Genomic DNA, 22908 nt, shown 5'->3' with positions numbered 1-22908 from the left:
ACAGCAGAGGGCAGACTGGTTGTGCTTCAGCTCTGCGGGCTTCAGGGTGTCATCCTCACTCCTCAGCCTCTTTGTCCAGGCTGGAAGGCTTTCCAGTGAGCTGAGGTCTGATAGGTTCCAAACGCTATCTTCCGATTGTCGGAGGTTCCCAGTTCAGAGCCAGGAAATGCACAGCTTAGCCATAATGTCAGTGGTTAGCAGAGATGACCAAGAAGGTCCCTTGGAAGACATTCAGGGATGGTTTCCTCCCTTCAGAAGTCATGATTGCCAGGTGAGGTTGGGACTGAGAAGAGCACTTCCAGACAGGGCCTGTGAGATGTAAGGTGGCACTTTTCTGGGAGGCATTTTGGGAATATGAACCCAGAACCTAGAAAATGTTGGTAATTTTATTTCTAGGACTTATGTATCATAATTTAAAAGTCAGAGACTCAGACAAAGATGTTAATCCCAACATTATTTATAATAGCAAAAAACTGGCAACAACTTAAAGGCTAACCATGGGAGTCTGGATAAGCAATGTTTTACCCATACTATAGAATATTATCATGACCTTAAAAAAAGTTTTTCTACTTTTCAACAAGGACCTTCTGTACACACAGGGAGCTCTGCTCAATATCATGTGGCAGGCCTGGATAGGAGGGGAGTTTGGGGGAAAATAGATACATGTATGTGTATGGCTGAATCCCTTTGCTGTCCACCTGAAACTATCACAACATTGTTAATCAGTCATATTCTAATATAAAAGTTAAAAAAGATTTTAAGATTTCTCTAGTTCTAATTACACGAAAAAATATTAACTGAAAAAAGGTTATAAAGCAATAACAATATATCCCACATATATAAATGCTATAGCTATCCCTCTGAATGTATAGAAAAATAGACTGAAAGAAAAAACACAAAATATATTTATACATTTGAATAGAAAATTTATTACTTTCATTTCCCAAGTATTTTCTTTTTCTATTAGGGAAAAAAAAAAAAAAGAAATCTTAAGGACAGTTGTCACTTGCTGCCAAATTGAGGGTAGTCTTTCTCTGGTGGTTTAGTCTCTTAAGTTGCGCCTGACTCTTGTAACCCCATGGACTGTAGCCTGCCAGGCTCCTCTGTCCATGGGATTCTCCAGGCAAGAATACTGGAGCGGGTTGCCATTTCCTTTTCCAGGGAATATCTTCCCAACTCAGGAATCGAACCCAGGTCTCCTGTATTACAGGCAGATTCTTTACCAACTGAGCTACAAGAGAAGCCCTAAAGAAAGTCACTCAGCTGTGTCCGATTCTTTGCGACCCCATGGACTATACAGTCCATGAATTCTCTAGGCCAGAATACTGGAGTGGGTAGCCTTTCTCTTCTCCAGGGGAATCTTCCCAACCCAGGGATCGAACCCAGGTCTCCCGCGTTGCAGGAGGATTTACCACAGGAAAGCCCAGTCTTTCTCTGACCCTGCCTCTATCACGCTGAGCAGACCTCACCTGGAACTCAGATGCCTCTGCTTTTCTACACTGTGCTGTCCACCTCGTCCTAACAGGGGAACAGAAAATCATGTTGCTATCAGTGGGAAGTGGTCAGAGCTCCATCCACTGGAGGAGACACACCCTTGTTGTCACACCAAGGCCTGAAAATAAAGCTTGGAGTGTTTCCATCCTTCTCCACTCGCTGATGCTGAGGGTGCTTGCATATGAGGCCATAAAGTTCTACATGACGCCTTTCTTCCATCTGGTGTGCTTTGGTGGTGGCTCGGGCCTCTAGTTCGGGGTAAGCATCAAAACCCCTGACCACAACTATTGGTACCAGCTTCAAACACACAGCACCCACCCTCACGCCTTAACTGATGAGGGATTTGTCCAAGAGCCTGGGCGTCATGATTCCCAGGCTCCAAGCCTCACAGGTGACTCACAGACAGCCCCAGGTAGTGCCTCCTGGCCTCAGTTTCCCTGGCTTGCCCTGTTGATACTCCCCACCTACTGTGTACAGTGTTAATAGGGGTGAGGTGCTTTGAACTCCTCAGATGAAAGAGGCGGGGGAAGTAGTACCCACTTATTATCCTGTATCCTGCCAGGCGTGGGAGTCGAGGTCGACTGCTTTCATACTGTTCCAGTCCGAAAAGCCTCCTATGGCCCCTTCCCCTCTGCCTTCTGCTCTGATGGCAAAACTAAGAAAGCAAAGCTCAGTCACCCCCATCTCAAGGCCACTTCAGAACAGATCCCCCTGATTTACGACTCAGGGATACTCTACAGGTGTCTAAATTCTTTCTCCTGATTGGCTACAAATCCTGTGGGAGAAGGGGCCGTGACTTTTCACCACTAAGGATTCACCATTTAAGAAGTCAGCAGAGCGAGTGTGAGAGAGCCAGGCTGACCGAGGTTCAAACTCCTCTGTTTTCTGCTTCCTCATGTAAAGTGGGGCTTAGCACTATTCCCCATCTCATGTGTATCCCTAGGCGTTCCTGTGAGAGTCATATGAGGACTGTCTGTGTGGAAGCTCTTTGTGAAATGCGAAGCCCATCCCATGTGTTAACAGGCCTGACTGTCTGCAAATAAGACTACTGGCACAACTGCCATCTGTCCCCTTCTGCCTCCAGGCTACAACTGAAAGAAAATTAAAATTAAAAAAGAAAAGAAAGCCTGGGGCGCCACCTATGGTTGAAAATAGGAATTGAACCCAACTAGCTGCAACACCCAATCAGAAGCAAGTACCAGTATTTCCAACCTGAGTCATCGTAATTTTCGTCACAGCCTTCATGATACCATATTATATACTAATATTTTTCTTTCAACAACTCATTTTGTATAAATAACTTCATTCAACTTTAATCATTATTATAAATGGAAAACTAACACTTGCCCCTCAAAAGAATAAAACTGAAATAAACAATAAAATAAAACAATGCAAGATCTGCTAGGAAGTGGTGCTTGTGAAAGCTCAGGCTTGAGTTCACTGTTAGCGCTGAAGATGAACAAAGGAGCACAACTGGAGGCTGAGTCACCCCTCCAGCATGATCCTGGGCTTGGGGGCGACCCTGTTCTGGAGTTCCTCTTCTGAGGAAAGGCAGCCTTCCCACGTTCCCACCTCCCTTGGCCAGGGTGGCGGAAGGAAAGTTTGGAAGCCACAAGAAGTAGAAAATAAGCTCTTGTATTGCAGCACATTCCATCACAGCCCGAGTGCGTCAGTACTGAATGCCCGGTGGCAGCACCCAGAGCTCACAAGGGTGTGACTGGTGCTCTGCTTGGTGGCATGTCTGGCTTCAGGCCAGAAGTCCTCCGCAGGCCTGAGTATCCCCGTGCCTGTCTTCTAGCTCTGGCCTGGAGGGCTGCTCTTGGATCTGCAGCTGCTGAGCCATCCAGCTGGTCACTGGGAGCCGCCACTCCCCCCAGCGCTGGGTCGTGTGTCTCGTCCTCTGGAGCCCAGCTTGCTGCTACAGCTGCATGGCCTCCTGCTCCACTGACTGCTCTGAGGGCACCAGGTACTTCTCCTGGAGGCCCAGGGTGCTGATGGGGGGGGATTGTCAAGGCTGACAGCACAGGCAAGGATGGGGAACTGGTCTGGGCAGGATCTGATCTCTGGGATGCCTGCCTCCCAACTGTGTCTGGCAGGTTTCTCCCATCCTGTTCCCTTCCTCATAATTATAGCTTCAGGCAAGGGGACCTCCTGCTCTGAGAAGTCCCCTGAAGCATCTAGACCCACATGCTCCTCTTTGTGCCTTCTCCCCACACTGCTGAGCAGCAGGGAACTAGAGCGCGCCAACCTTCCGGCTCTGTGTTGCGGCACATGCTCTGGAGCCATGCCCCTCAAACATGGCACAGCCCTCAGCTCCCATCCCTGCTACCCACCTGAAAAACCTGCCCGCTCCTCTTCCTTTTCTTGCCCCAGTGAGCACAACCACCCCTGAAAAGTCAAAGCGTTAATCGCTTGTCGTGTCTGACTGTGACCCCATGGACCACAGACCATCAGGCTTCTGTGTCCATGGAATTCTCCAGGCAAGGATACTGGAGTGGGTAGCCATGCCCCTCCAGGAGTGGGAGGTTTTCCCCATCTAGGGATCAAACCTGCACTGCAGGCACATCCTTTGCCATGCAAGCCACCAGGGAAGCCCTACAACCACCCCTACACCTGGGAGCCTAACTTCTGCTCCACCTCCTTCCATCCTAGAGCCACCTGGTCACCAGCTCTGGTTGTCTAGCGCCTTCGTATTTTTCCCAGGCCACACCCTTTTCTCTATTCTCACTACTACTCTCTACTCCATTTTCTACTCACTACTTTTCTACTCTTACTCCGTTCTCACCTGGAGACTAAAAACGCTCCTGCTCCCAATCACATTCCTTAAATGCACTTTCTGTACTTAGAAAGTGAAGTTGCTTAGTCGTGTCCAACTGCTTGCGACCCCATGGACTGTAGCCTACCAGGCTCCTCTGTCCATGGGATTTTCCAGGCAAGAATACTGGAGTGGGTTGCCATTTCCTTCTCCAGGGGATCTTCCCAACCCAGGGATTGAACCCAGGTCTCCCTCATTGCAGGCAGATGCTTTAACCTCTGAGCCATCAGTGCTTTTCAAAAATGGACATCTGATCACATCACGCTCAGCTCATCGGTAGGATGCTGGTTCCCACTGGCCACCCACAGACCGAAGTCCACACTCCTCCACTGCTCACCTCCCTTGACTACTGCATCTCCCCTTCTCCTTCACGTTCAAGACACCAGGCAAACTGAAGCCCTGTGTCTCTCCCACGTGACCAGTGCCTTTCATGGCTGGGCCTCTGTATTTGTTGCTCCTTCTGATCAGTGCCCTACTTTATCCTCAGGTACAAACAACCCTGAAGCCTTCCGAGGGGCCAGCCACCAGGAAGCCCACTGGTCAAAAGGAATCCAGTCATCCGTAAGCGCAGACGTGGCCACTCCTCAGCCCCGGCCTCCTGCTCTTGGCCATGGTGGAGGCTAGTGAGGAAGGATACGAGGAGAAGTGGAAGTCAGCTCCCATGGCGGCAGACATCATGGCCTCCAGGCTCCGCTGCTCCTGGACCCCAAAGCAGTAGCCGTTGGCTTTATCCACAGCCTGCAGCACCCGTTGGATACTCTCCTTGTCCTGAGCAGGGAGGAGAGAAACAGAGGTATGTGGAACTGAGGTTGTACCAAACCAACTGCATTCTCCAAATATGCTCCCTCCATCTTGCCTCGTGAAGCCTCTAGTCCATGCAGATTCCTTGGCCTGGAATATATCGACAGTGTCGCCAGAGGCCCAACTACACCCCTTCTTTCCTGACTACCAACTCACCCAAATTAGAACAGATAAGCTCCTCCATGCACACTCACCATCCCCTGGGTTATCCCCACTGTAGCTATGAGCCTACCATCTTACTATTAACAAGTTAGTAACTCCCCCACTGGACTGTGCACCCCTTGAGGTCAGGAAGTTGTTTGCCCAGGTATCCCCAATGCCTGGCATAGCACTTAGCTCACAGCAGGCACCCAGTAAATATGCATGTAACTTATTTGTTCCTCCATATAAAAGTGGTAAGGATGGTCCCTACATCACATGATGGGAAAGAGATCAAAACACAGTCCTCGGCGCGCACACACACACACACACACACACACACACACACACACACACACACACACACAATGTCTACACAGAAAGCCTTCAACAAGTTGTAAATTGTACGATTAATATTATAGGGTTCACCTCCTCATTTTCTCCTCTAGGAGAAAAGTGTGGCATTGAACAGAAGAGACAAGTTCTTTTAAGTCCACCCACAGCAGAAAGGAATCTAACACGCACCTTTTCCTCCCAGGTTCCCTTTGCAGGGTACAAGGTGAGAGGCACAAGGGTTGGGTACTATTTTGCAAAGTCAACAGACAGTTGCCCATCTGGAAAAAGCCTGAAAGACTTGTCTCAGGCCTTGGTCAAGCCCCTTGCTGGGAACTTTCTGAACTCATCCATTTTCACACAGAGGAGGTAACATAAGTGGAGAGAACCCAGCAAAACAGAACAGATAGGGCCAAAGTCTGGTCCACCCTCTTGACTGGGATCCTGCCTCCCACTGGTCTCAAAACCAATGAGACTGAATGATAACTGAACCCAGGACAAAGACGACTGTTTGAGGCCTCAAAGCTTCCTATAGCCTTGGTCTGGAAGTGCAGCCCCAGGCACTTCAGAGCCAATAGCCAAGGGAGTTGTTGTTCTAGTGCCTAGGACAAGCACACCTCGGAGATAATGTGGGTTGGGTTCTAGAGTATTCCAATAAAGCAAATCCCATGATCAAGTGAGTCGTATGAGTATTTCGGTTTCCCAGTGCATATAAAAGCCGTGTTTATGCTACACTGTAGTCTACTAAGTGTACAATTATGTCTAAAAAAAATACCTTAATCAAAAAGTGCTTTATTGCTAAAAAATGCTAACTACCATCTGAGCCTTCAGTGAGTCATAATCTTTTTGCCGGTTGAGCGTCTTGCCTCCATGTTGAAGTCTGCTGACTGATCAGGGTGGTGGTGGCTGAAGGCTGAGATGGTTGTGGCAGTTTCTTAAAATAAGACAACAGTGAAGTGTGCAGCATCAATGGACTCTTCTTTTTAGGAACCATTTCCCTGGAGCATGCAGTGCTGTTTGACAGCATTTAATAGCATGACAGGAGAACTTCTTTCAAACTTGGAGGCAGTCCTCTGAAACACTGCTGCTACTCTATCAACTGAGTTCATGTGATATTCTAAATCCTTTGTTGCCATTTCATCCTTCACAGTATCTTCACCAGTAGGTTCCATCTCGAGAAACCACTTGCTTTGCTCATCTCTGAGAAGGAGCTCATCCATTCGAGTTTTTTCATGAGATTGCAGCAATTTAGTCACAGCTTCAGGCTCTTCGAATTCTAGTTCTCTTGCCATTTCTACCAATCTGCAATTACTTCCTCCACAGAAGTTTTGAACCCCTCAGAGTCACCCACAAGGGCTGGAATCAACGTCTTCCAAACTCCTGTTAATGTTGATATTTTGACCTGTTCCCATGAATCACAGATGTTCTTAATGACATCTAGAATGGGGATCCTTTCCAGAAGATTTTCAATTTACTTTGCCCAGAACCATGAGCATAATCACCATCTATGGCAGCTACACCCTTCAGAAATGTATTTCTTGAGTACTAAGACTTGAAAGTCAAAGTGACTCCTTGATCCACAGGCTGCAGAATGGATACTGTGTTGGCAGGCATGAAAACTTCTCCATCACAGCCCCTGGGTGAATAGGTGTCTTGTCAATGAGCAGCAATATTATGAAAAGTATCTTTTTTTCTGAGCAGTAAGTCTCAATAGCGGGCTTAAAATATTTAGTAAAACATATATACAGATGTGCTGTGTATCCAGGCTTTGTTGTTCCATTTATAAAGCATAGACAAAGTAGAGTTAACAGAATTCTTAAGGGCCCTAGGATTTTCAGAATGGTAAATGAGCTCTGGCTTCAACTTAAAGTCACGAGATGTATTAGTCCCTAACAAGAGTGAGCCTGTCCCTTGAAGCCAGGCACTGACTCCTCTCTGGCTACAAAGTCCTAGATAACATCTTCCAGTATAAGGCTGTTTTGTCTACACTGAGAATCTGTTGAGTGACGTCACCTTCATTAATTATCTTAGCGAGATCTTCTGGATAATTTGCTGCAGCTTCTCCTTAGCCCTTGCTGCTTTACTTACACTTTCATGTTACTGGGATGGCTTCCTTCCTTAAACCTCAGGAACCAACCTCTGCAAGTTTCAAACTTTTCTTCTGTAGCTTCCTCACCTCTCAGCCTTCAAAGAACTGGAAGGGGTTAGGTAGGGCCTCGCTCTGGATTGGGCTTTGGCTTAAGGAAATGCTAAGGCTGGTTTGATCTAGTCAGACCTCTAAAACTTTCTCCATATCAGCTTTCTGATATGCTGAAAGATTTCCGTTGTGCTTTCTTACCACTCCTGTGCTCACTGAAGCAGCACTTCTGATTTCCTTCATGAATTTTTCCTTTGCATTTACAACGTAGCAAACCGTTTGGCACCAGAGGCCTAGCTTTCGGCCTTTCTTAGCTTTTCGACATGGCTTCCTCACTGATTTTAAGTATTTCTAGCTTTTAAAGTGAGAGACGTGAAGCTCTTCCTTTCACTTGAACACAGAAGCCAGTGTAGGGTTATTAACTGGCCTAATTTCCACATTGCTGTGTTTTAGGCAATAAGGCGGCCCAAGGAGAGGGAGCAAGATGAGTGAACAGCCAGTCAGCGAAGCTGTCAAAATACGTGTCAAAATCCACACACCATCTGTGGATTAAGTTCACTGTCTTATATGGGTGTAGTTGATGGTGCTCCAAAGGACTGTAGAGAGTAACATTAAAGATCACTGATCACAGATCATCATAACAAATATAATAATAATAATGAAAAAGCTTAAAATATTGTGAGAATCATCAAAGTGTGACATAGAGACATAAAGTGAGCAAATGCTGTTGGAACATACACTTGTTGAATGCAGGGTTGCCACCTGCAATTCGCTAAAAAAAAAGAAAAAAGCAGCAGCTGTGAAGTACAGTAAAGCGAAGTGCAAAAAAACTGAGATGTCCTTAGGGACTTCTCTGTCCGTCCAGCAGTTAGCACTCTGAGCTTTCACTGTCCAAGGCCCAGGTTCAGTCCCTGGTTGGGGATTCCACAAGCTGCACAGCATGTCCAAAAAAAAGAGAGAAAGAAGAAAAAAGAAAAAAGTATGCTTGTACCTGGATATTGAGAGGGATGAAGGAGACTAGGCTGTAGTCTTCAATGAGCTGCACCAGTTTCTCGTTGAGCTGCCGGTAGTGGCGGAAGAAAGGATCCGAAGCAAGATGGTCCAGCAGGTAGGAGAGGTCCAGGACCTCTGTGTAGTAGTCCAGGTTGAAGGCTAAGAAGAGAAATTGGTTAGCACAGGGAACTCTATTCAATATCCTGTGATAAAGATAAACCACAATGGAAAAGAATACAAAAAAGACTATATATATAACTGAATCACTTTGTTAACACAACATTGTAAGTCCATTATATTTCAATTAAAAAAGAAGAAAGAGAAGAGAAACTGGTATTAGGAGCAGCTGGCATCAGGCGAAAGACCTGAGAATAGGGAATGTATTTTTTTCTTTCTTCCTTTACCTTCATTCACTCACTCATTCATTCATTCATTCAACAAATATTTGTTGAGGCAGTGAAATGAACTTACTAAGAAGAAAACAACTGATTTCACTTGTTGGCGCTGTCATTTACTAGCTCCGTGGGCAGTTACCCACCTCATGAGGCTACTGTGAGGATTAACTGCCATAAACCTCAGTGCCTGGTTCAGAGAAGTGCCTGATCAACGGTAATAAGACTGAACATGTACCAATAACACTGCCTGGTCCCTGCCTCACAAGGCTAACAGCCAGGCAGTGCCCCCAGGACCAGGCACACACACTCTAAATCATCTATCTAGCAAGCTGGCCTCTTGGGAAAATGACTTTCCCTTTCTGGGCCACTTCCTTCTTAGCATAAAATGAGAAGATCAGAACAGATGACTCAGAGGTCCCTGAACTCAGTTCTATGAATACAAACTTCCTCTTAAGAGAAGGAAAGTGGGCCTTCCCGTATTATCCATTTCTGCCTGGAAGACTCAGGCAGCTGGGAACTCAGCAGATCTGTCCTAAAGTCAGTTGAGGGAATCTGGCTGTCGGGACCAACTGACTCACACCCTGAGCTCTGCTTTCTGTAAGAATACAGCCCTGATTAGAAACTGACACCCCTGTGCCTGCAAGGAAGAACATGTGGGCATTCCAACAAATTTCTTAGATTGCCTGACAGGTATGTTTCTCACTGAGAATGGAGAAACTGCAGCCAGGTACACTGGCACTTAGGTTTCCTCTCAGCTAACATGCTAGCTGAGTGACTGACCTTGGGCTATTCATGTAACTTCTCTGGGTCTCAACTGCCTGATCTGGTGTGTACCTCAATCTCTTGTGAGGAAGACTGGCAAGACTCAAAGCCAGAAATGCAGAGGACAAACATGTGGCCGTCTGGAATGAAGGCTGTGAAGTGGGGAGAGAGGCTTGGAAGGACATAAATCTGTACACAGATAAAATGGGGTGTCTGGGCTTGCCAAGAGATGGACCAAGACTCTGGGCTGAGGTGGCCCCTCCAAGGTGCTGACATCCTTCCATGTCCCAACTGGCAGCCAGTCACCCTCCCTGGACAAGGCCCCAAAACTTCACTCTCCCCACAACCTCCTTTCAGCTGTTCTTCTCTCCGTTCCTTCGTGGCTGAAGATGGTATTTAGAGAACTGATGCTGCAGTCAGCAGAGCACTAATTTTGCAGGAGAAAAATGCTGGCTGTTAGAACCGTAGGCAACACCCCTGCCTCGTGCCAGCCTGCTTCTCCTTTTGTTGTTCCCACCTTTATCCGTCCACTGGTTCAGTCAGAAATGTGAGAGCCATTCTTAATTCTTCTATGTCCAATCCACCAGCAAATCCTATTTCCTGAGTTAAGTTTTGTATCTATCTCCTTCTCTTCATTCCCACTAACCACCACCTGGGTTGCTGCAAAAACCTCCTATAGAATCTGTTTTCATTCTTGCCTCTTTCAATTCACAAAGCAGCCAAAAGGGCCTTTTCAGTTCATGGTTTCTCCTGCTTCATATTCATCAATGGCTTTCCTTTTTAGCCCCTGCCCACCCCTCTGACCTTGCTTCGTCCTATCACTCTCTGAGCTACAACTGGGCTCCCCCACTCCCCATCCCTTTTCCCTTGAACACAAAAAGCTCTTTCCCTAAGGGCCTTTACCGTTACTGGATCCCCTGTTTAGGACACTTCTGCCTTGACTGGCTTTTTTTTTTTACTACTCAGCTCAAATGGCAGTTTACACCCTCCTTCTCATTCACTCATTATCCATCATTTTCTTCTAATTCCTTCATAATACATATCACCATCTGTAGCTCTCTTGTCCCCAAAACCCAGAATAGTATCTGGCATGGAGGGGCACAAAATAAATGGGCAGGGGTCAGATCTGCCTGTGGCTACTATCACCAGGCCATACAGGGTCCCTGGAAGCGGCTTCTTTCAGCAGAGATCTCTGCATCACTCCAGCCTAGCTGTTGCCCTGGGCTGCCAGAACGGGATCTCTTACCCAGCTTCCCATAGTGTTCGATGAGGTCCATCTTGGAGAGGAGGTTGACGTGGGGCAGCTCCACGTGCAGCATGGTGGCCAGGGAAGTACACAGCACTGAAATGAACTTGGCAGGGTCTGTGCAATAGTGAGAATCCACCAGGTGAACAGCAGTCAGCTGGGAAGGGAGGAAGGGAAAGGCGTGAGCGTGGCCTGGGGAGGCAGGGAACATTAGGGCGTCTGTCCCTCCCATCAGATTGGGGACTTCTGAGGGCAAAGGGCAAGTCTTCCCATTAGTCTCTTCCTCCTCCTGTTTCATTCTAACAGCCGCTGCTAACCCTTATTCCAGGAGAGGTGAAACACTTTTTCCTACAAGATGCCTTGCACTGAGCCTCCCAGTGGGCACTGCATCTGACTCCACTGTTTCACTTTCTTTTGCCTACCAAGTCACAACAACAATCATCACGCCACTTTCCACTTAACCCCTTCAAACTCCCAATAATCCCACATTGGGTAGTGACACATCCATTTTACAGATGAGAAAACAGGTTCAGAAGGATTAAACTGACTTGCCCAGGACCACATTGTGGTCCAGTGGCAAAATGGAGTCAGTGGCAAAGCCAGAATTCGAACTCACACCTGTTTTACTTCAAAGCGTCTGGGCCCCTACCTCACTGAGGGACATGGAGGCGTGGCATGTGTCCTCCTCCCTGTCTCAGTTCTTCCATCTGCAAAATAGGCCCGCCAGACCCCAGACGCACCCTAAGGTCCCACTGCGTCATCTGGGAGAAGATGCTGCGCAAGGCTCCGTGGTGCGTGCAGAGTTCCACTTGGCCAGGGCAGTCGAAAAGGAAGTAGTGGCCGCGCAGGGGGTCGAGCTTGGCACGCAGCCAGTCCAGGTTGGCCTCCAGGTACTCCATGCAGTAGAGCAGGCCGCCGTTGGGGCCCAGCTGCAGCGCGTCCATCACGTCGCCCAGCCCCACCAGCTCGCCCACGTCCACGGCGCACTCGTACGGCAGCCCCTCGTTGGCTGGGTCCAGGTTCACCACCGCCACGCGCCGGCCCAGCGCACGCAGGAACTCGCTCATGCCCAGGCAGTATGTGGTCTTCCCCGAGCCAGGCGGGCCGATCACCGCCTGCCCAAACGCTGTGGTCGGAGCGGCTCCCGCCATGGGCGGCCGGCACACGGCTCCGTGCGGAGCAGCTGAGCGAGGCAGGGGAGGGAGGCGGGAGCCACACTGGAGACGAACTCTGAGGACAACGACGGGATCCCTCAACGTGCGCTTCGCCCCGGGCTGGCCGCGATGCCCGGGGCTCGCCTGAGGAAGAGGGAACCCGCGCGCAGTGAGGGGATCAGGCCAGGTACCGACGGGACCTGCACCCGACTTCCGGATGGCGTCGGGAAAGCCCGGCCCGGAGAGGAAGTCCCGCCCTCACGATGACGACACAGCTTGGCGCCGCGAGCTGTAGCGCCCCAAGCGGTGACGCTAGGGCGTGGGGCCGACTTGGGGGCCCTGCAGGGACCTTTCCAGGGGCTTCCCCACCTTACTCCTGGCCCAAATCCGAAGAGAAAGAGAAATTCGGTAGTTAACTTTTTAATTCTCCCGTTAGGTCACAGACCCGGCACATCTGCGGCAGGTTGTCTGCTGCCCCGGCCCAGCCAGTGAAGGGTAGATACTGGAGCCCGCCCCAAGACTGTCTCTTAGGAGCATGAGCCCTCTCCTCTTCCGTGTCCTTAACCCGCCTCTTTCTGGGCTTCATGGTAACCTCCTCCCAGGAAGGTTTTGCTGATAACCTCAGTCAGTCCAGCTTTTCAAGGGGCTGGGGGAGGCAACAGAACCAAGCCCAAAAAATAGGGACTAGGGTTAGAAGACCAAGGAGGAGGAGTCATTAATTCCTTTTATTAAAGGGAAGTATATAACGGGGGCTTTTTGTAAAAATGTCCCTGAGGTAGACAACCAGAAGGCAAGTTCTGAACAAAGCATCCTGAACAACCGTGCAGACTGCTGCTCCCAGAGTTCTCTCTGCCTTCAGTGGAAGATAAGGCTGGGCACAGGCTGCCACTGTGCAGTTATGAGTGATCCTGATTAACGGGGAGTCCTTGAACCTGTCACTCAGGCTCTGAGAGGCTGTTCAAGGCACAGCTGGAACTCCTCACAAAAGCCATGTCAGTGCGAAACTTCATGCTGGTGGGTGGCTGGCGGCGGAGCAGCGACTCTCCTTGGTCCTGGGGTAGGGGCTCATCATAGATGGTGGAGATGAGCCCCAAGCCAGTTCCACGGGGCCTCTTCGGTTGCCAAAATGGCTGGAGCTTCTCTCCATGGTACCTGAAACAAAAAAAAAAGGGCTTTCAGTGAGAGGGCCGCTCTCTTACCCCAGTAAAGGGGCTGGGAAAGAACAGGGTAATAGCTACTATGTATTTTCAGCTCAGTCGCTCAGTTGTGTCCTACTGTTTGTGCCCCATGGACTGCAGCATGCCAGGCTTCGCTGTCCATCACCAAAAATATCTGGTTTGTCCCAAAGACAGAGCATTGAAATCTCCTGCCCCCTCATCTTATCTGTTGATGGTGCCAGCAACCAGGGGCCTCACATACTGCTTTCATTTTAAATAGTACACAAAATTCAGAACAACTGTTACCACTTTGTGACTTACAGTCACTCCCTAAGAGCAATCATCAAGTGCAAATTCCTCAGACTTGAGGGAATGACTCCCTCAGGAGATTAATCATCCTTAATCAAGCTTGAGGACCCAGTCTTGAAAAGACTAGTGCCAGATCTACTTTTTCCTTCTAATTCTGCTTTAAAGTTCAATCCCTGGGGGTCTCTAGCACTCAACCCAGAACCAGAGGGAAGGGGGAACCAGGGTACAGCTGAAAGGCTCACTTAGCCTCCCAGGAAGTCCCTCAGCCATACTCACCCCAATCCACGCTTGCATCTGGGGTGCTGGCCATCATTATCCAGGGCGTCAGGAACACCTGAGCACCGGCTGCCCAGGCCCTGGCCCTCAGCCCAGCCCTGCCGTTCCAGCACCTTCCGCCCAATGCCCTGCAGAGGAAAGAGAGAAGACTCAGACATGGGGCTCCTGTCGGGGCAGGGGAGGGAATGGGGGTAAAGAAAGGAAAGAAAGGGGTCAGTGGGCTGGGCACAATGCTCACCTTGGTATGGCGCTCGAAGGTGCCCACCTGGTGTCTGATCACAGAGCCGGCCTCCTGGCCATCACGGAGCCTCCGCTCCAGACGCATTTGGACAGAATCTCGGGCGTCTTTGTCTCCACTATCTGAGGAAGCAGAGCCCAGTTTGTGGAAGGGTCTCTCTCAGCAGAAGTAGGGAAAATCAGGTTTCTAGGCCCTCCTCACAAGATTTACATATTCATCTTTATAGCGTGTCATTACTGTATTTCTCTCATTAGACTGGGAGCTCGCCAAGAGTAAGAACCATGGCTGTGCCATTTTACAGATGAGGAAAAACTGTGGTGCATAAAAGTCACAGAGCCAAAAAATGAGAGATGGAATTAGGACCCAGGTCTTCACCTCCCACTCTGTAAATCACCCTAGGTCTTTTTTTTTTTTTTTTTGGCCACATCGCACAGCATGTGGGATCTTAGTTCTTCAACCAGGTATGGAACCCAAGTCCTCTGCACTGGAAACTTGGGAGTTTTAACCACTTGACACCTGGGAGGTCTCAACCCTAGGTGATTCTTGACTCCAGAATCTAAATTCTTAACCGGAGCCTGAACTCCTGATCCTCCCACTCTACTCGGGCCTGCCCATCAGAATCAGACCTCCCTGAGGGCTGTGCCCACATGTCCTTCCTCCACACAGAAAGGAAAAAGGCACTGCCCACAACCAGCACTTAATGCACTCAACTAATGATCTTTTAAGAGACTCGTGCCCTGTCTCAGACTCTGCTAAGCAGGTCTGGTAAAGTGTCACTGCATGGCCAGGGCACCATTCCATCTCCGAGTACTGCAAGCCCAGGCCCAGTACCTGCGTCGTAGTACACGCTCATGTCCACATCCCAGTCATCAGCTGTCTGTTCATCAAAGTCTGCAGAGAGAAAAACATCAAGCAGAGTGAACCAAGGACTCTCAGTTCTATCAAGAGTTAAATCTAGATTCAAACATACATTCTAGAACTTGGAGTGTATATTCAAATCTCTCCTCTGGGAGGGTCACTCAGAATTGGGAAGAGGGCATTTTTTTCTCCACTCCCCTGACCCACCACCCCTAGAAAGGATGGCTGGTCTCTCAAATACAACAATGTAAGCCTCTTTCCTAGCCCTCTAGTCGGGCTCACCGCCAGGGAACCCACCGCGTGGAGCAGAGCACCCTGAGCGAATGCAGCAGGGACCACCCCTGCCCTTGCCTGGTGCTAGCATTACCTCCTTCCTCCTCCTGCCAGAACTGGGCGTCGGTATAAAACACCAGGCCGGAGCCACCCTTCTCCCACTTGAGCTCGATCTCCTCCTCAAAGAGCCGCTCAGAGGTCCGCTCCTGCCCCGTCACGTCCTCATGCAGTGCCTCGTGCCGCTCCCACTCCTCACCCCGGTCATCATCCTGGGAGAAGGTGGAGAGAGGAGACCTGCCTGTCCAGCTTCCTGACCTGAGGCCCACAAGTAGGCAGCTCGCTGCACAGGAGGTCCTAGAGATGGGACCTCAGCTCTATTCCTCCCAATTTCTCAGAGAAGCAGCAGGTTTTCGGCCCCTGAGGCCTGACCTGACATCTCTCCACGCCCTGAGTGTTTCTCAACATACTTGGCCACTTCCCTTACTAGTCTTTTTTTTCTTTTAAAGTTGCACCACACAGCAGGTGGGGATCTTAGTTCCCTGACCAGGGACTAAACCTGTGTCCCCTGCATTGGAAGCACTTCCCGGGCGTCCAGTCGTAACCATTGGACCTCCAGGAAGTCCCAAGCCTGACTCACTCTTATCGTTGCACTTTCGGTCACGTCGCTCTCCCGGCCTCTCTGCCCTGCTCTCCCACCACCGCCTCTTCTACACTTGGTTAAATCCTCCTCATTCCTCAAGTGCTAGAGCTCACATGAAGTCCCGCACACTGAGGCCCACAGTACTCTCACTGGTCTGTGAACTTCTCAGTGTTAATCAATATACACTGTTTATGCCTTTCTACATTATGTCACAAAGGAAGAAGGGACAAGAACTAATACCTACTGTCTACTGTGTCAGGCCCTTCACATACCTTAGCTCCTTTAATCACCCGAACAACTCTGAATAAGTACCATTATTCCCATTCTACAGATAAGGAAACTTCGATTTAGTGAAGCAAAGTAATTTGCCCAAGATGGTACACCAAGAGAGGGGCAGCACCAGCCTGCAAACCCATTCTATACCATGTACCCTTTGCAGATACTTGTTCTTCCTCTTCAGGGAGACTGAAGGCTCTTTGAGGGAAGGAAATGAGCCTTAGAGGGTCTCTAGAATCCTGTGCTAGCCCGTGTTTACATCTGCTTGACTGGACTTGTGGAATGATAGAATGACTCCTGGCTTAAAATCCTGGGGGCCTCCTGCCCCACTTAAATTCCAGGAGGTCTCAGGAATCACTGCTGCAGAGAAGGTGCTAGAGAAAAGGCATAACAGTACCACACTAAGGATGTGGTCCAGATGTGTTAGTAACTCCGAGTGGGGAGCTTTGAAGACATAGATCAATTGGTTTTTACACAAGGTACGCATTAAAAAAAAAGTTTCCCAATAAATGGCAACCCACTCCAGTATTCTTGCCTGGAGAATCCCATGGACGGAGGAGCCTGGTGGGCTACAGTCCACAGGGTCGCAAAGAGTCGGACACGACTGAGTGACTTCACTTCACTTCAATAAATAACAAAATCTCCTGATTCAAGGGGTGAACAACAAAGTTTGGAGAAAGAGGTAGAAGAAATATCTCTTTCACTGATGAGGTTAGATTGGAGGCTAGCGTTCAATCCAGATTCAAGGTCAGAAAACAGAGGTGACCTCTCAACAACGTGATGAAAGCACACAGAGGTTAGCCAAGGAGAGAATGGGACTGGGTTCACATCCGAGCTCTGCCTCTACTTCCCTAGATGATCGTATCTCTTAGTAGATTTCATCAATGAAAGAGACCCTCCTCACATTTCTTCTGAAGCAATGGAAAGAAGATGCCTTTGAGAATCTTTGGATAAAAGCTCTGGTCCCTTTTCCCAAAGAAACATATACCTGCACAAGCAAATGCAGTTTTATATTCAATGTCAGGGAGTTCAAAGTCTTTAGAAGCCTCCTGAGGACCGAGGTTTAGAACTCTCGGAATACACAATTGAAGACTGGCACTAGCCACGCGTTTGCCTCTCTAAGCTGCCAGCAAGGACAAGATGGCTCTCCATACTCACGTCATCTGAGCGTGTCTCTTCTTCCTCTTCCTCTTCTTCCTCTGGCTCTTCATGGGAGTTGGATGGTATGTCTGCCAAGCAGCTTCCCTGGGGTATTTCCTCACCCTCGGCTGTGTACACAAACTCTTCTTGCTCCACAGTTTCTGAGTCCTCATAAGTGAAGGGCACATTGCCATAGCGCCGAGAGGAACCTGTCTTGGGGAACTGGAGCTGCAGCTGGGTGATGATCCGAGGGGGTAGGCGGCAGGCCCGGATTAATTCTAAAAAGACCCGCAGGGGAGTGCCAACATTCCCATTGGGCATCAGCACCGGTGGATTCAGCTCTGGCAGCTGCCTCAGGTCAGCCAGTGTGAAGGCTTCACTCTTAGCTTTGTGACTCTGCAGTTCCTTCCGGGTCTTGAAGGGAAAGGAGCCCAAACCTTGGAAAGCAGGGAGAAGGATGGCACTTGAAACCTGAAAGTCTCCAGCCACAAGTGAGCCAGAAATTGGACAAGGTTTAAATCCTTTCGCTAATACTGTTTCTCCCTTTCAAACTGTCCCAGAGTCCCTTCCTCCGTTTCCTGACCAGAACCACCTAGTAATTTTATGCCATTTCTCATGACCTCAGTAAGCTCACAGGTTTCTTTCAGATCTGGTTCCTGATGACCTTTTGATTCTCAACTGCCACTAACCCTCACCCCATGCACACCCTCATATCATGTGTTCCAATCACATCAAACAATTTAACATGCCCTGAAAGTTTTTGGACTTTCACATCTCTGTATCTTTGTAAATACCATTTACTTTGAATACCATTCTTTCCCACAGACTCCTGTTTATGTTTCAAGATCCAGATGAAAAGCCACATTTCCTAATCCTTCTAGGAAATCGGTTTCTCCTCTGTCATCTCACAGCAGAGGGAGATAAAGAGCATAGGCTCTGGAGCAAAATGGCTGATTAATATTGTGACTGTCATCTTGTAACATAACTTTTGCATCCTTCAGTTTCCTCACTTACAAAATGGGTGACAACAGCTCCTGCCTTATAGGATAGTTGTCAGGTGTCAATAAGAAAATGAAAGGCTTAGAACAGTGCCTAATAAGGAAGTGATCAGTAAATGTTAACAATTAGAATGGCATCGCTGTACAATTATCTTTTTATAAATCTGTGTTCCTTTTTGAATTCGAAGCACAGACTGTCCGACTGTTTTCTACATACCAGCTAGAGTCACACTCAGTCTATCAATACAGGCTAGATTTGTTGAATGAATATATTTGAGGGCCCTGCACTGTGGTTCCTGTTTCCATATCAAAGTGATTTCCCAAGAAAATGGGAACAGTCCAAATAAAAAACCTTGTTTCTTCATTTGCATCTTGCCAGAGAAGCCTGGCATGCTGCAATCCATCGGACTGCAAAGAGTTGGAGACTGAGCAACAACTACGTCTTGCCGAGAGGACTGGGCGGGGGACAACAGAGAAGGGGCAAGAAAAACAATACTTGACTTCCTTTTCACCCCTCTATGTCAGTGCAAAATCGAAAGGATCTAGGAATAGACTTAACCAATTGGAAAGATCATCTGAATATGCCTCTGTTTCCCCCCTCTCCCCAAGTTTTTCTACCGCGCAAACTAAGCCTGAAACTTTGTCCACAAATTATCTAAACTCTTGAAAAGCCCTAATGAGGGACCTAACTTATCCTCATCACTCCTCAGGAAAGGTGCCTCTGTTCCAGTGCCTGTAGGCCAAGTCTAGTCTCTTTCCCACGGGTACCTGATGCCTCAGTAGGTAACCGAAGTCTGCGGATGAAACAACGACCAGGTAACCAAGTCCCCTGAGAATCCAGCCACCGGCGGCCCGAGTACATGCGGAGAAACCTCTGGGCCTGAGCGGCCCCCCGTACAGAGACAACACAGCAGCAGGTGCGGGTCCGGGTAGGGTTAGGGACCTGAGTTGAGAGAGCACCGGCATCGTTGAGTGACGTCTGGGCAAGACCCTGGCGGATAGGAGTTGGGGTAGAGTCGGGAGCAGCCTGGGGAGGGGCCCGCTCAGGCCGATGCCGGTAATGGAAACAGAGGAAGCCACAGTCGCGCTGTTCCCGAAACTGGCTAAAGTAGCTCCGAAGCTGGGCTGACCGCAACTCCGAGGGTATACCGCTCACGACTAAATAAACTACCGCCTCCTCTTCTGCCTCGCTGGACACCGCCATCTTGACTGTCACATGATCGGCTGGAACCAACTCTCGCGAGAACGTCGCGAGCTGGCGCTGAGACGTAGCAATATTGCGTATCCGGTGATGAGTCAGCCGGGGTTGTGGCTATGGAACCAAGGCCTGGGAACGTTCGAACGAAGTCGTTCTGTTCTTTTCCCACAGACAGGCAAGTGGTGATGAAAAAAGTCTCTCGAGAAGTGGCGTTACAGCGTTCCTTTACAAGAACGCTGCCGCTGCTAAGGCGCTTCAGTCGTGTCCGACTCTGTGCGACCCCATGGGTGGCACCCACCAGGCTCCCCCGTCCCTGGGATTCTCCAGGCAAGAACACTGGAGTGGGTTGCCATTTCCTTCTCCAGTGCATGTCAGTCAGTTCAGTTCAGTCGCTCAATCGTGTCCGACTCTTTGCGACCCCATGAATCGCAGCACGCCAGGCCTCCCTGTCCATCACCAACTCCCGGAGTTCACTCAGATTCACGTCCATCGAGTCAGTGATGCCATCCAGCCATCTCATCCTCGGTCGTCCCCTTCTCCTCCTGCCCCCAATCCCTCCCAGCATCAAAGTCTTTTCCAGTGAGTCAACTCTTCACATGAGGTGGCCAAAGTACTGGAGTTTCAGCTTTAGCATCATTCCTTCCAAAGAAATCCCAGGGCTGATCTCCTTCAGAATGGACTGGTTGGATCTCCTTGCAGTCCAAGGGACTCTCAAGAGTCTTCTCCAACACCACAGTTCAAAAGCATCAATTCTTTGGCGCTCAGCCTTCTTCACAGTCCAATTCACATCCATACATGACTACTGAAAAAACCATAGCCTTGACTAGACGGACCTTAGTTGGCAAAGTAATGTCCCTGCTTTTGAATATGCTATCTAGGTTGGTCATAACTTTTCTTCCAAGGAGTAAGCGTCTTTTAATTTCATGGCTGCAGTCACCATCTGCAGTGATTTTGGAGCCCAAAGAAATAAAGTCTGACGCTGTTTCCACTGTTTCCCCATCCATTTCCCATGAAGTGATGGGACCGGATGCCATGATCTTCGTTTTCTGAATGTTGAGCTGTAAGCCAACTTTTTCACTCTCCTCTTTCACTTTCATCAAGAGGCTTTTTAGTTCCTCTTCACTTTCTGTCATAAGGGTGGTGTCATCTGCATATCTGAGGTTATTGATATTTCTCCCAGCAATCTTGATTCCAGCTTATGTTTCTTCCAGTCCAGCATTTCTCATGATGTACTCTGCATATAAGTTAAATAACCAGGGTGACAATAGACAGCCTTGAGTACTTTTCCTATTTGGAACCAGTCTGTTGTTCCATGTCCAGTTCTGACTGTTGCTTCCTGACCTGCATACAGATTTCTCAAGAGGCAGGTCAGATGGTCTGGTATTCCCATCTCTTGAAGAATTTTCCACAATTTATTGTGATCCACACAGTCAAAGGCTTTGGCATAGTCAATAAAGCAGAAATAGATGTTTTTCTGGAACTCTTGCTTTTTTGATGATCCAGCAGATGTTGGCAATTTGATCTCTGGTTCCTCTGCCTTTTCTAAAACTGGCTTGAACATCAGGAAGTTCACGGTTCACGTATTAGTGAGGATCAAATCAGAAGCCTGAGGGAGGGACAGTGTTTAAGATTTCCCAAACCTAATTGTAATTATCAGTTTAGAGTGTTTTCCGTCGTTAATCCATTCATTCTTCCAAAACGTATTGGTGAACTCCCACATTTAGAAAATGATTTGGAAAAAGCATTTAGAAAAAGAATCTCGGGATTCCCTAGTGGCTCAGTTCCCTGTCATTTTCATGATAATGGGGAGCTGCGAATATGAGAGGGCTTTCTGTTCTTATTTTCATTATTTTCATTATTCATCTTTGTATGTCTTTCACATAGTAGATGCTTAGGGAAAGCTGGTTGGTTGTTGGAGGCCTTGCTGCTATTGGAAAGGATCAAGAAATAATCCCTCCCAGGGATCCTGCAGGAGACCTGGGTTTGATCCCTGGGTTGGGAAGATCCCTGGGAGAAGGGAATGGCTACCCACTCCAGTATTGGGCTCCCCTGGTGATTCCGATGGTAAAGAATCTGCCTGCAATGCAGGAGACCTAGGTTCTATCCCTGGGTCGGGAAGATCACCTGGAGGAGGTCATGGCAACCCACTCCAGTACTCTTGCCTGGAGAATCCATCCCATCGCCAGAGAAGCCTAGCGGGCTGCAGTCCATAGGGTCGCAGAGAGTCAGACACGACTGAAGCAACTAAAGGCAATCCAATTGAAAAGTGGGCGGGAGACCTTTCACAGAAGAGAAACATCTAATTAATAATGAAAGATACTCAATTTCATTTCATCAAGGAAATGTAATGAGACCCACTTCATAGCCAGCAGATTGGCAAACATTTTAAAATCCTCAAATCCTCTCTTAAATCCTGAAGATGCAGAGCAACTGGAGCTTCCTTACGCTGTTAGAAGTGTAAACTGGTACCACTGCTTTGGAAAACAGTTTGGCGTTACTCTGTAAAAGTGGAACTCCACATATCTTTTGACTCAGAAATTCCACTTCTAGTTATATGTTTTGTTTTTTAAACATTAGTCATTCATTTGGTTGCCCTGGGTCATTGTCATGTGCAGTCTTTCTCTGGTGTTGTGCGGGCTTCTCATCACAGTGGCTTTGCTTGTGGAACACAGGCTCTAGGTGCGTGGGCTTCAGTAGTTGAGTTGCCTGGGCCCAGCTGCTCTGAAGCATGTGGAATCTTCCCAGGCCAGGAATTAAACCTGTGTCCCCTGCTTTGGCAGGCAGATTCATATGCCCTGTACACCAGGGAAGTCCTCTAGTTATACATGGTAAAGAAATTCTTGCGTGTGTTTATCAGGAGATGTAGTGACAGTGTTGAACCTTGCTCAAGCCCTGTGATCCTGGAAACCAGTGAAAGTTAAGAAGCCCCCTCCACCCTTTTGTGTCCTGGAACCAACTTACTGCAAAGAGACAACCTTCCTTTTATGACTTAGATGAAACTCATGAGTGCCTTCTTGTTTACCTATGGCAAGGCTGGATACAGACTACAAATTTCAATTCTTGGCCTCATAAATGCTTAGATGAACTGCTTTTCTCCACAGATCAATAAAAACAAAATGCTTGTTAACTAAAGTTTAGTTTAGCTCCTCTCCTTCCTCCAGGTCCATGAACTTCGCACTGTGTTCCTCTCCCCCAGCTTGAGCTGCGTGCAATTCCTCCTTAACAGCCCCCTTGCCCCCGAAGAATAGTCTGGGTTCAGAGTAAAGCATTTTCTGAC

General features: G+C 48.5%; 2 protein-coding genes across 3 annotated transcripts; both read right to left on the bottom strand.

The window, feature by feature from the left end:
- Positions 1–1941: 1941 nt before the first annotated feature.
- On the bottom strand, positions 1942–12453 carry GPN2 (GPN-loop GTPase 2). Of its 2 annotated transcripts, none has more exons than XM_068968077.1 (5): positions 11855–12453; positions 11115–11271; positions 8710–8870; positions 4947–5077; positions 1942–3485 (listed from the first exon to the last, which is right to left on the bottom strand). In XM_068968077.1, the coding sequence occupies exons 1-5, from the start codon at positions 12263–12265 to the stop codon at positions 3413–3415; spliced, it is 933 nt and encodes a 310-aa protein (XP_068824178.1). In that variant the 5' UTR covers positions 12266–12453; the 3' UTR covers positions 1942–3412. The 2 variants fall into 2 exon arrangements, with proteins under 2 accessions (XP_068824178.1, XP_068824179.1); XM_068968078.1 differs by having other exon boundaries at positions 4947–5071.
- Positions 12454–13031: 578 nt separating this feature from the next.
- GPATCH3 (G-patch domain containing 3) lies at positions 13032–19637 on the bottom strand. The gene is made up of 7 exons (XM_068968976.1): positions 19202–19637; positions 17454–17872; positions 15474–15648; positions 15080–15139; positions 14249–14370; positions 14011–14138; positions 13032–13420 (listed from the first exon to the last, which is right to left on the bottom strand). The coding sequence occupies exons 1-7, from the start codon at positions 19635–19637 to the stop codon at positions 13204–13206; spliced, it is 1557 nt and encodes a 518-aa protein (XP_068825077.1). The 3' UTR covers positions 13032–13203.
- Positions 19638–22908: the final 3271 nt, after the last annotated feature.

The sequence above is a fragment of the Capricornis sumatraensis genome, chromosome 3, assembly GCF_032405125.1.
Source record: "Capricornis sumatraensis isolate serow.1 chromosome 3, serow.2, whole genome shotgun sequence".
Lineage (NCBI taxonomy): Eukaryota > Metazoa > Chordata > Mammalia > Artiodactyla > Bovidae > Capricornis > Capricornis sumatraensis.
Note: the sequence above shows the minus strand (reverse complement) of the source record. Positions and strands in the feature narration are given on the sequence as shown.